Here is a 12,472-nt window from a genome sequence, read left to right as displayed (position 1 = left end):
ACAGGCGGCTTCAATCCAACGCGCAGCGGAAGCGCTGAAATGCATGATGGGAAATGTAGTCTGTGAGTTGAGCTATAAAAGCACGTCAACTTCCCTTTAGCTTCCTCTTTACTGCGCGGTCCTGAACGAGACAGGTATGAGTCTCAGCTTTGCACCTTATCACTAGGGAAACTAGCTGCACCTGAACTAATACGCTTACAAATATTGATAGCAAATAGAGTTAAACTCAAATGAATGCATTGAAAAACCTCTGTATTTTTAGGTAGTGTTTTAAAATGGACATGATTTTCAGCTAAGCTAATGCTAACTTACCGCACTAGACAACGTGGTGTGGAGCGCATGCGGCCTAGACGTATGGGTGAAATAAAGGTTTTCTTATACTTGCCTTCTTATTAACATTAGCCTTCACCTTAAATACACTTGGTAGATTTTCTGTGTGTTAATAAAGGCGGTACATGTTTTCCTATATTGAACTTTTACAACTACAAGGCAAAATAGCGCTAAGGCAGCTGTACTGTACTAAAATTGATGCTGTTTTAGGGAGGTTGATCTATTTCAGCACCAAATCAGAATAAATCTTCTACAAGATTGTAAATATCAAACCTTGGCTAAAGAAGGAATTTGATTTTTAAAGAGGACAACATGTAAACTTGACAAATGTGAATCTTATACAGGACTGTCTCAGAAAATAAGAATATTGTGATTTTCTGTAATGCAATTACAAAAACAAAAATGTCATACATTCTGGATTCATTACAAATGAACTGAAATATTGCAAGCCTTTTATTATTTTAATATTGCTGATCATGGATTAGTTTAAGAAAACTCAATATCCTACCTCAAAAAATTAGAATATTCTGGGAATATTAATCTTAAACTGTAAACCATAATCAGCAATAATAAAAGGCTTGCAATATTTCAGTTTTGTAATGAATCCAGAATGTATGACATTTTTGTTTTTTTAATTGCATTACAGAAAATAAAGAACTTTATCACAATATTCTAATTTTCTGAGACGGTCCTGTATTTAAAACCAAAAACCCTTTGTTGTTATACTGTTTTAATGGTTTGACTGATTAATTAATCATCCTGTGATTAATGTTGTGGCCTCTGTCTTGTTGTTTTGTAGGTGCAGTAAGCCACCATGCCTGTTGCCAGGAGTTGGGTTTGCAGCAAGACTTATGTCACCCCCCGCCGCCCCTTCGAGAAGTCCCGCCTCGACCAGGAGTTGAAACTCATTGGTATGCTTTTAACATCTTAAAACCAGATATTACACCCTTTTGTCATTTTGTCATACCTCATGGTGCTGTTTGTTGGGTCAGACTGTGTAGTATAATGGTTTTCTATCTTTCAAGGTGAGTATGGACTGAGGAATAAGCGTGAAGTGTGGAGGGTGAAGTTCACTCTGGCCAAGATTCGCAAAGCTGCCAGAGAGCTGCTCACTCTGGATGAGAAGGACCCCAAGCGTCTGTTTGAAGGTATACTATATACATTTAAACTTTGTGTTGGCCAGTGATTTAAATAAACTGTCAGACTTCTCTGTGGTGTCACGAGTTCCTCGTAAATGAGGCCATTCCTGTATCTTGATTTAATCCCTGTCTTTACTGCACTTATCCCACAATTTGGAGGTATAACGTGTTTGTTTTTTTACAGGTAATGCTTTGCTCAGGCGTTTGGTGAGGATTGGTGTGCTGGATGAGGGTAAGATGAAGCTCGATTACATCCTGGGTCTGAAGGTTGAAGATTTCTTGGAAAGAAGGCTGCAGACGCAGGTCTTCAAGCTTGGACTTGCCAAGAGCATCCACCATGCCAGAGTCCTTATCCGCCAGAGACACATTCGGTACGTTACAAACTGTTAAAAACAAATTACGAGTCCAAAAAGTCTTCAAGGATTCATGAGAAACTATTGTTGCTTCCTCTTCCATCAGAGGACCGTAACACACTCCGTTGAGATCAATTAAACATTTCAGCAAGGTCAATTCGGTATCAAAGCCGTATACCTTGTCAGTAGACATTGCCCTGAGCCAATCCTGCCGCTGCTGGCTCAGGCTGTGCCCCTGCACTGGTGTGGCTGTCTGGTACGTATGGGGGATTGTACCTCGGGCAATTTTAGCAGTCACTGCACCTCAGGTGTTGCGCTCTACCAAATATTCAGGCTGATGATTTAAGCATACATTTTCAGACTCTCTGTGGTGTCAAGAATTCCTCGTCAATGAAGCCTGCAATAAATTGAACAGCAATGCCCAACATGAAAGTTAAAGCCTAATTACAAAACTGAGTTCAAGCTTTTGAATGCACACAAGAGCAATTTGCCTGTTGACTAAAAATCCTTATTTTCTGTCCGCGCAGCGTGCGCAAGCAGGTGGTGAACATCCCCTCCTTTGTGGTTCGTCTGGACAGTCAAAAGCACATCGACTTCTCCCTGAGGTCACCCTATGGTGGTGGACGACCAGGCCGTGTCAAGAGAAAGAACGCCAAGAAGGGCCAGGGTGGAGCTGGAGGAGCTGATGATGAAGAGGAGGATTAAGAAGGGTGCTCTTCAAGGAGTACTTTGATTCTTCTTGCTCTGTTAAAATTTATAAATAAAAAAATTTTGGTCTCACCAGATAACTGAATCATGTTTTTATTTGAAGAGGTTTCTTTAATCTAAAGCTGTCTGGCTGAGTTTGTGAAACTAAAGTGGCATGATGTACGGTGAAGATGGTAATGGTGTCTAGATGAACTGCAAGAGGCCAGTACAGTAATTTGCTTGGGTCATGTTCTGGGTCTTAATAAAATCGCCTGGAGACGTATTGTAATAGTGGTTATATAACTAAAATGCACATGTAAATCGTTTTTCGGGTTTAGTATTTTGTACATTGCTCGTTTTTTATATTGCTCTTTAATTATTTAGCCATTGGTTATTTTCTCTTTACGATATACTTTTTTTTTTTTTTTTATATATATACGGTACCTTTTCATACTTCGTGTGTTTGTAAAATTGAGTGTTTGCTGCTGCACAAGCAAATTTCTCCTCTGGGGGATTAATAAAGCTTTATTCTACTCTAAAATTCGAGCGACATTAGGGAGCCTAAGTGGCACAGGCCACGCCCCTCTGCACTGTGATTGGCTCTGGCCAACCTTACGGAATGACGTCATGGCAGCAATACGGAAGTGGTGTGTGAGCTGGACCGAACTGAATGGACGGTCGCAGGATTGTCCTGTAAACCGAAACATCTGTATTTAAAGCCGGCGCTGTAAATGTAAGTATCAAACATACTGCTGAAATCAGCATAACAATTGTAGCTTTTGAGATTTTGGACTTCGAGGTGTTTGGGTTGTTGGGATGTGTTATGTTTTACACCGTTTGGTTTACGTCTTAAAACATGTTTCGTATTCTGGTTTCAACATTAGACATGAGTGTTTTTGTACAGGTTTGTTCTTGTTGACTAACGTTACGTACATGAAGTAGGTTTGTGAAAACAGGGCTGTTTGTAACCCCGTGGCCTCGTTTGGTGGCAGCTTAGAAATGATTGTTTTTAACAATTGATGTATTCAAAACTTGTCATGTCCTGTAGGGTGAAACAGCTAAAACATGTTCTTACAGAGATATCACCGGAAATAACCTGAATTAGCCACGAGTCTTCTTACGAAATAAATATGACGAAATACAAGAGGTTGCTGTCAAGTTTACATTAGTCAAACCAGCACTGGTTAAAAGAAAATAGGTTAGGATTTGCAACAAAAATAAGTCTAAAATGGCCTGTGTGACCTGAATCATTAGTTTAGTATCATGTACTGTTTTCAGTGTTTCATATGAAATGTGGAAAAACAGAAGTAATTGACTCACCTGCTAAATACAATTTAATGGATCGCTATCAAAGTAAAGAGAAGAGAAAATGCTCACAAAAGTGAAATCACACTACTAGTTTTGTTCAGGAAAAATCCAAACCATACAATTATTTAAACTAAAATAATAGCCTAGTTTAAGTGTTATAATTGCAGAGCAATTATAACACTTATGGCAATCTTTATCACTGAAATAGTTTATTATATTGTGGGTTATTCTGACAAATTAAGTTGTTTATTTTAAGGTTTGGTTGTTTAATATATCAAAAAAACAATCATCTGTATGAGCTTCCTTGTACTTTTTAAGGCATAAATCTTAACTTACAGTATGAAGCTACGTTTTGACGGGTAATTCATACAATTGTGTCACTTAGATATATGAAGTTGCATAAAACAGTAAAATAAACAGGCCTCAACTTTGTAGATAAACACGTTTCTTATTTAAGCATAAGTTCACACAATTAAGTTCCACCACTGTTTAAAGTTCATAAAACCTAAACTGAAGCACTGGGACAAAATATCTCTGTCCATAAAATGTCCACAAATGTCAAAAAGGAAAAAAAGTCTTTCTGACACAAGTTGAACTATAAGTATTTAAATTGAATGCATGGTAGATATACTGCATGTACTTGGTTATTCTTTATTTGATTAAAAGCAAAATTAACTACTGGTGACCTAAACTACTAGTTTAGGTCACCACTCAAGCTCAAGATGTATAATTCACCCATCAGTTTAGTCGTCGTTAAATTAAACTTCACTAGTTGTATGAAACTTACTGTTAGATTATGTTGCCCTTAAAACGACTCCATAAAACTGTAGCTTGTAATTATTGCACTTTTAAAGCATCTTGTTTGAAAAATTGACATTAATGGCTTCTTCAACACATTGATTTTGGAAGATATTCTGATGTGGCTACAGTGATCATCTCCACTCTGTTTACACACAATTATGAACTGTCTGGGCTTGATAATTCACATGTATACGTATAGTCAGTAAGTTTGGCGCTGGTTTGTGTTTCCTGTCAGCAAAGCAATGTCTTCTGATGAGCTGGTGTATTTGGGAGTTCTTGCTGCCTCCATTCCTGTTGGGTTCTTCTTCCGTTACCTTAGTAAGTACGGTACTTTGTATATATTCAAACACATGCTATAGACATGTACACATTTCAAATCTTATAAAATATTTAATTGATTGATTTTCTGTCATTCAATGTAAATTATTTTCCCATATTAAAAAAAAAACAAGGACACAAATAAACAACATGATTTCTCATTCAGGATGTGTCAGCTGCCCTTCCCACACCACTCGCCAGTAGATAACTGTGTCATTTTTCTGTCTCTTCAGGTCCGCCCGTGAAGCAGGGAGCAGCTCTTCTTCTGGGCCTTTCCATCACCCTCGCCACCTGTCACATCCACATACTGCACTCTCTGGTGACTGTGATCGGAACATGGATTATCATAAAGAGCGGCTGGCGGTGAGGGACAAGCATCCGTGCTTCTCCAAATTACATTACTTTATCAGACGCAGTTTTATGCCAGGCTCTCAGCACAGAATTATTTATTAATCTGACAACTTTCTCAACTTTATCTTTTTAGTTGGTGAGTATATTAGTTATTATTTATTATTTAATATTTAATATTTCACAGAGCCTGTTGCGTTTGCTTGTAACAGTTTGTAACCCCCCCACCCCGGCCCCCAAAATTACGGTATGACATAACGTATAAAGAACATTTTTTACTAAAAAATATGAGAAAGAATTGATGATGATTTCTGCGACCGGTCACCCGATATCAAAGAGTTTGCAACCTTTGACAAAGTGGGCCAGCCCACTATAGCTCTCCTAATCGCAGCTGTGTGTGAGTAGGTGGAAAGGAGAAAAATGCTCTGAAAATGGCTTGCAGTATAAAGTTTTAGAACAATGCTACAATAATTCAGTTTAAATGTTTAAATGACAAATGTATTTATTTGCTGACTCTACAAACACCAGCTTCACATCACTTCTCTTTCCTTTAGGCACGCCCCTGCACTGAGTCTCAGCTGGACTTTTCTCTACCTCCTTTTTTTCCGATTGATCACTTGGTTTAATCTGCCATCACCAACACCTTTCGCCAATGCCATCCAGCTGCTTCTCACACTCAAGGTAGAAAATTGCTCAGGGGTTCATGTTCTGGGTCTCTGGAAAGCGCCTAGAGACAACTTCTGTATATATCTTCTGTGTATATAATATATAAATAAAATTGAATTGAAATCCTCTGATTATTTGTTTGTATACGTGCAGAATCGGCAGCTTCGTTATATTTCCTGCATCTGTGTTGATTTTGTTTGTGAATTTTTGTTTTTACTCAGATGGTGAGTCTTGCCAATGAGGTGCGCAGCTTCCACGTGGAGAAGAAAAACGACGTGAGCGCTTTTGCAAAGTCTCCTGTCATTGGTGGTCTGACTCAGGAGCCCTCCCTCTACGACATTCTGTCCTATAGTTACTGTTATGTGGGTATAATGACCGGTAAGCCTGAGGAAATAGCATCCATAATTAATGCAGGTTCTGTCTCTTCTGACAGTTATAGAAGCACGAAAAGTCAAATATATTCCTTGTGTATTGTTAACTGTTGATATCCATGTGTTGTTGTTGCATTTGCTTTTGCATGAATTTTAACCAATGTCTCTCTTTGTCTCACTTTCTGCCACTTGTCCAACATTGTGAGTTGGTATTGTTTTTAGTTTTATTTCTCTATACTTCTGTTTTCATATAGCTTTACTTTCTTGTTTTTCTATCACTCCCTTTTCCTATTCAACAACTTCCTCCATTTTTACGTAACCACTCTATCCTCCCTTGTACCCGTTTCAATCTCGCATTGTCCCGATTATCCATTTTTGTCAATCCCTCTGATCTTACCGCTGAATTTTCTCCTTTGTCACATCATTCTGTTTCCCTGAAGGCCCATTTTTTCGCTTTCAAACATATGTTGACTGGCTGAGGCAGCCAAGCCCTCTGGCTCTGCCCAGCTGGGTGCCTTGTCTGCAGCGCTTGAAGCTGGTCCCTGTCTATGGTGCTCTGTTCGTGTATGTCAACTCCATTTTTCCACTGGCATACGTCCGCACAGAGGAGTTCCTGGATGAGAACATCTTCTTCAGGTATTTTTCTATGGATTTATAGATAATATATATATTTTTTTTTATCTGTTTTTGCATTCCAGGCGTATTCCAAAAACATTACGGCAGTACAGATTTTACCACTTTGTAATGTTGGTATTCTTCTTCTCGGGACTTAAAAGGCATTCTAACGTTGAGGATGTAAAGAATTGAAGTGTTTCAGAAATCATCTTCTCAAACTCAAACGTCCTGCAAGCACGTCTTATCAGATGCAACAGTACGCAGTGGTCACATTTCTTTGTGTCAACATTTTCTGCACATCATCTATTGGGCGAGTGGCAAACCTTCCCTGCTAGCATGCATACAACTTCAGAACAGATGTGCACTTCTACATCCAAACCCCCAAATCTCCCTCGACACAAAATTAGGCAAGAACGACAAAAACGGCTAAATGGAAAGCTAATGACTGAGCCAGACACTTTGATTGTGAGGGTTTTTTCTAATTAAGCATGTAAAGGATATAAAACAGTTAAAACATTTGAAAGTACTACTTTTCCATGACTGGAACCACACCCCAGTGCATCAACTGCTCTCTATATTCTGCTATTGATAGGTTTTAAAAAGAAAATGATTGTCTCTGCTCAGTCGTCCAACAGAAATTATTTGATAAAAGTCCTTATTACAACTAAACTACCCAGCTTTTTTTGGAATGTTTTGTGAGCCTTAAATGTAAAAATGCTTGTATATTAAAATTAAATTGATGAGATAAAACATGAATTCATGAGTTCATACTATAAACTTGCCATCAATCTTGCTGCAATTTTTCAGAAGGAAAAACATTCCTGTCAAAATAAAAGTGGTTTCTTTCCTCTGAAGTACGGTCTGTGGTTTGACGGTTGAAGCGTCATTGCTGTTTGGCAATACCAAGATGAAAATCCCCTTTTTCTATCTTATTTTGCGCATTTCTCTCCATTTTCAGGTTGTTCTACATGGTGGCAGTATTTTTCGTGTTTAGGATGCGTTTCTATGCTGCGTGGTGTGGAGCTGAGGCAGGATGCATCAGCGCAGGTCTCGGCTGCTACCCAGAAAAGGCACTTTCCAAACCCGGAGGAGGGCCGACCATCAACTACAGGTACATCTTCAAAGGATAGTAAGACATCCGCATTGAAGCTGCTGTTGTAAATAAACTGTCTCAAGATTGTATCAAGTATTTATGCTGGTTTTCATTTTTTTCTATCCCTTGTGCACAGCCCTGATCCAACCGCTGAAGAGAAATATGACTTCAAAACCATCCAGAACATTGACTGTTACAACACTGACTTCTGTGTCAAGGTCCGGCATGGCATGCGTTACTGGAACATGACAGTGCAGTGGTGGTTGCATCATTACATCTACCCTAACGCCCCCTTCAGTTCCTACACACTCAGGTATGTGCAGCATGTCCTGGTTACAGATCCCTGTGTGGAGTATAGGCTCTTTTATATTACTTGTATTATTGCACAAACGTTTCGGGATTTTAAACACTTTTTAGATGTTATCTGAATACAGAAAATGGGTAACTGAAATATTAACAACAATACTAAGGTTTTACATACCAGAACATAAACATTCATCTAGTTCTAAAGAGGTCTTGAAATGAGGTAAGTTCAGTTTCAGATAAACAACATTTTCAGTGAAACAATTAAATGCTGATCTGGGTTAATCTTGTGTCTTGTGCTCATGACTATAATCAGTTTTCTGGTTCCAGTCTAAGATGAGATGAGATATGTTTTTTAAATGCAAGGCCATGTTTGACTTCAATCAGATATTGCTGTGTCCTCGGCATCGTTTCCAGAGACATTATGCAACATCAAACTCTTGAAACACATGTCAGTTTGTCACATGGTCTTTTCCCTGTAATTCTGCTCCTGGCTGCATGACTTCCCTTGCAATGCCTTAGACTGAGAAAAGACATCTACTATGATCCAAAGTTAGGTCCTCCTTTTCATAACATTGCTACATTTCGTTGAATTTATGGTCCCACCACAGCATTCCTTTTGGCAGAGTATGTGGACTTGAACTGAGTTACTGTAATTCCTTGATTATTTACTTTTTTTTTAGATCTGTTGTAGATTTACTGATGCACTTTGGGTCATGGTGCTCTTGCGGGAATCATTTTAGCTAGATCCCCTCACATTTGTACTTCAAAATACTTTGTTTTACAAATTGTCACCTTGATGCCAACAGTTGTTCTGCAGCTACAGAACATCACCACCACTACGTTTCCTTGCTGACACGAGTGGATTGTGGCCATATGCTAAATGTGATACCCAACTAGCCACACATCTCCACTTTGGTGTCATTGCTTTTGGTCTGGTGGTTCATAACAGATGTAATATTTGAAGCCTAAGCCATGCTGCCACTTCGGTTTGAGTGCTTAAATCTTTTGGGAGCAGTACGGCTGCATTTACTTTTAATAAGGAGTATAGAATATTGTGCAATATGTACAAGGTTGAGAATATTGACTCTTTTAATATTGACTATATTAATAACAACTATTATTAAGGAATATTGGTGTCAATTGTAAAAATGCTTCTTTATAAAAATGACCAACAAAATGTGCCTTGTGTCTTTGTGTGTCAGTGTCAGAACTGTTGCTAAGCAACACCTTTAAGTCTCTTTGTTCCTACTGAAAATATAAAGTTTTCATAAAAAATTCTTGGACACACACAATTGCAAAATAATTTTTCATTACTGCTTTATATTACTTGAGGGTGAGAATCCTTCAAACAGGTGTAAATTGTGTATTTTAAGGATTTTTCTTTTAAAACCACACATGTTTCTGAGTATGCAGCAAAAGGACATTGCGTGCATGTTATAACAAAATAAACTACACTTCCTGGTGCAAAGTATATTTTGCTCTTTGTTTTGTTGCTTGGTGCAGAACTGACTCATTCGTGTTTATCGTTAACAGCTGTTGAAATTTGGGGCACAAACAACTTAAGTTGCTTCATATCAGGAAGTGGCCAAACAGGCAATATATAAAAACAGGATCAAGTCATTGTTGGTTTTATATTTTTTCTTTATATTTAATGCAGTGTCTTGATGCGACCGCAGATTACCTTTAGATGAATCCATCAACAGAAGGCAGAGACCTTGTTACGTGTCTTTAAGACTGACCCTTTCTTGTGTGTACCTTTTAGGGCTGGATGGACCATGTTCATCAGTGCCTACTGGCATGGCCTACATGCTGGGTACTACCTCTCCTTCCTCACCATCCCCTTGTGCATTGCAGCAGAGTCTGCCATGGAGGCCTCTGTCAGAGCAAAACTTGGTCCTCGTGGCCAGAACATCTTTGACTGGATTCACTGGTTCCTGAAGATGAGGGCCTACGACTCCATGTGCATGGGCTTTGTGCTGCTAAAGGCCTCCGACACCATCAACTACTGGATGTCCATCTACTTTATCATACACGTGATTGCTGTTTGCTGTATAATAGTGGGCAGGGCTTTAAAGGGGGGGAAAAGAGAAGGGAGGAAGGAGGACATGGAAAAGAAAAGAGAGGGAGAGAAGATGGAAAATGTGAAAGAGAAAACTGGAGAGAAAACAGACTGAAAGGAGGTACTGAAAAGTACCGGCTGGAATAATTTTGGGACATGAGGAGGAGTTGCTTCAGTGCTAGGATTCCAGACATTGTTCAGATAAATGCTCAACAAACATCACACATATCTAAGGCGATTTCTTGAGTGAAAAGTATATTTTATTCAAAACACAGGTGAAAAAGTGACTTTTAAAACCTGGTTAAAAAATCCTGACTGGAAATGTTTTCTATGTTCATAAAAATTCTGTGAATTATGGGAGAGAAAGGTCCAAACTGGGTGAATGTTAGTTTTGTGGTGTGAGTGTCAGCTGGGGTGTGGACAGACAATTCACTCACCGCACTTCTGTGTATTCCTGATTACATGCTAATTTAGGTAAGATTAGTCTTTTTTTTGCAGTATTTAGGAAGTGTCAAATCAAAATTGTTGACATGCCAACATGCTATTACAGTATAAAGGTAGTAGATTGATATTTATTTAATTGGTGTACCAAAAGTTTTGTCGACTAACAAAGCATTCAAACTAGTGGTGATCAGCATTCAATCCAATGTTACAGCTGGTCCTGGATTCAGTCTGGTTGAGGTTTGAATACGCAAATTAACCCATTCCAGTCCAGCAGAGAAGCAGACGGGGATTGAAAATAGGCTGGAGCTTTTAAGGTTTAGATGAAGTTTCCATTTCTGCTTATTGACGCTAAGATATTCAGATGTTTAAACACCACTGTCTAATAGTCTTAAATTCATATGACCATTTTAGTGTTTTGGCTTATGCTTATTATCCTGGGAGTCCAAAATGTTTAGGTGTTGGGATGTTTTTTTTTTTTTTTGTTGTTTTTTGTTGTTTTTGTCCTTCTCATCTGTCTTTTCACTGTTAGTGCTTCAGATCAGACCAGGAACATATGCACTGATATCTTAAGATCAGTGTTGCATCTGGAAGCGGGCCATGTGAGATGTAAAAACAATCTGTTCACTGCCAAAGCGTGTGTCCAGCCATCATGTCACTGTTCAGGGTCGGGACCAATATTTGACAAGTTTCAAGTTTTATGACATTTCTATGAGCCTCCAGCGTTAGTTGTGAATAGTAGCACAGCTGGGGCAGGATGGATCACACAATGTTCCAATATTATTGTGCTTCGATGTTTAAATAGCAAACATATTTTGTAAATGATCAAACAAAACAATAACGTGCTGCATTATATTATATGATACAAAGTCTTTCTGTGAAAAAACTTCAGCTACAAATCTTTTCTGGGTTTCAGCAACATTAATTTAGATGGTAGAGATTTCTGCAATAATAGATAAAATATATTTCCACATTGTGAACAGTTTATAGTTTATAGTTTTGAAACTCACCCTTGTTATGTGATTTTTTTTCTTTAGTGGGATCTGTATTTTTTTCTTTTGTTATGGTGTTAAATAATCTTATTTCCTTTATATTTTCATGTCTCATGTCATTTGAATTACTTATTGATTCTATGTTTTGCCATCATTCCCTCTCTGTACCAAGCCACTTAGAGAAAAGGTTCCCTTTATCTTTGCACAGCGACGTTGCACTGTGGTGATGTGAATATTTCTCCCCTGCTTTTGTCAGTTCATATAGACTATTTATTTTCTGCCTCTTATCCGTTTTTGTTTTTATATCTGGTTTCAACTGTAAATCTTACTGCTTTGTAACGCTGTTACGGATGGAATACACGCTATCAGCATTTCCTCACCACTCTTGCTTGACTTTTTCTTTTTTATCATTCGGGAATATTTTTTATTATTATTATCCTTTTCTGAAGCATCGGAATCAGATGATGGAAAAGATACGGTTGTTAGATAAAGAAATAATTAGTTGTTACATTGCTTTCTTTCAGTCAAAACCTATTTGTTTAAGTTAACTAAAGCCTTGGTTTAATTTCTCTTCAGCACTTTGTTAAATTAAGATTTACCAAAGCTAAATATATTCAGTGGAATCAAATATCTTCCTTCGAAGTC

The 12,472-nt window shown here is 38.2% G+C and overlaps 2 protein-coding genes across 2 annotated transcripts; both read left to right on the top strand.

The window, feature by feature from the left end:
* The first annotated feature begins 88 nt into the window (after nt 1–88).
* Nucleotides 89–2,610, top strand: rps9 (ribosomal protein S9). Its single transcript, XM_061716974.1, has 5 exons — nt 89–134; nt 1,130–1,241; nt 1,356–1,478; nt 1,654–1,840; nt 2,350–2,610. Exons 2-5 carry the CDS (start codon nt 1,145–1,147, stop codon nt 2,525–2,527), a joined length of 585 nt encoding a protein of 194 aa, XP_061572958.1. The 5' UTR covers nt 89–134; nt 1,130–1,144; the 3' UTR covers nt 2,528–2,610.
* Nucleotides 2,611–3,140: 530 nt separating this feature from the next.
* Nucleotides 3,141–12,209, top strand: mboat7 (membrane bound O-acyltransferase domain containing 7). The gene is made up of 9 exons (XM_061716970.1): nt 3,141–3,242; nt 4,854–4,936; nt 5,170–5,299; nt 5,839–5,965; nt 6,172–6,328; nt 6,762–6,957; nt 7,895–8,047; nt 8,166–8,342; nt 10,098–12,209. Exons 2-9 carry the CDS (start codon nt 4,861–4,863, stop codon nt 10,507–10,509), a joined length of 1,428 nt encoding a protein of 475 aa, XP_061572954.1. The 5' UTR covers nt 3,141–3,242; nt 4,854–4,860; the 3' UTR covers nt 10,510–12,209.
* Nucleotides 12,210–12,472: the final 263 nt, after the last annotated feature.

This window comes from Cololabis saira, chromosome 3, assembly GCF_033807715.1.
Source record: "Cololabis saira isolate AMF1-May2022 chromosome 3, fColSai1.1, whole genome shotgun sequence".
Lineage (NCBI taxonomy): Eukaryota > Metazoa > Chordata > Actinopteri > Beloniformes > Belonidae > Cololabis > Cololabis saira.
Note: the sequence above shows the minus strand (reverse complement) of the source record. Positions and strands in the feature narration are given on the sequence as shown.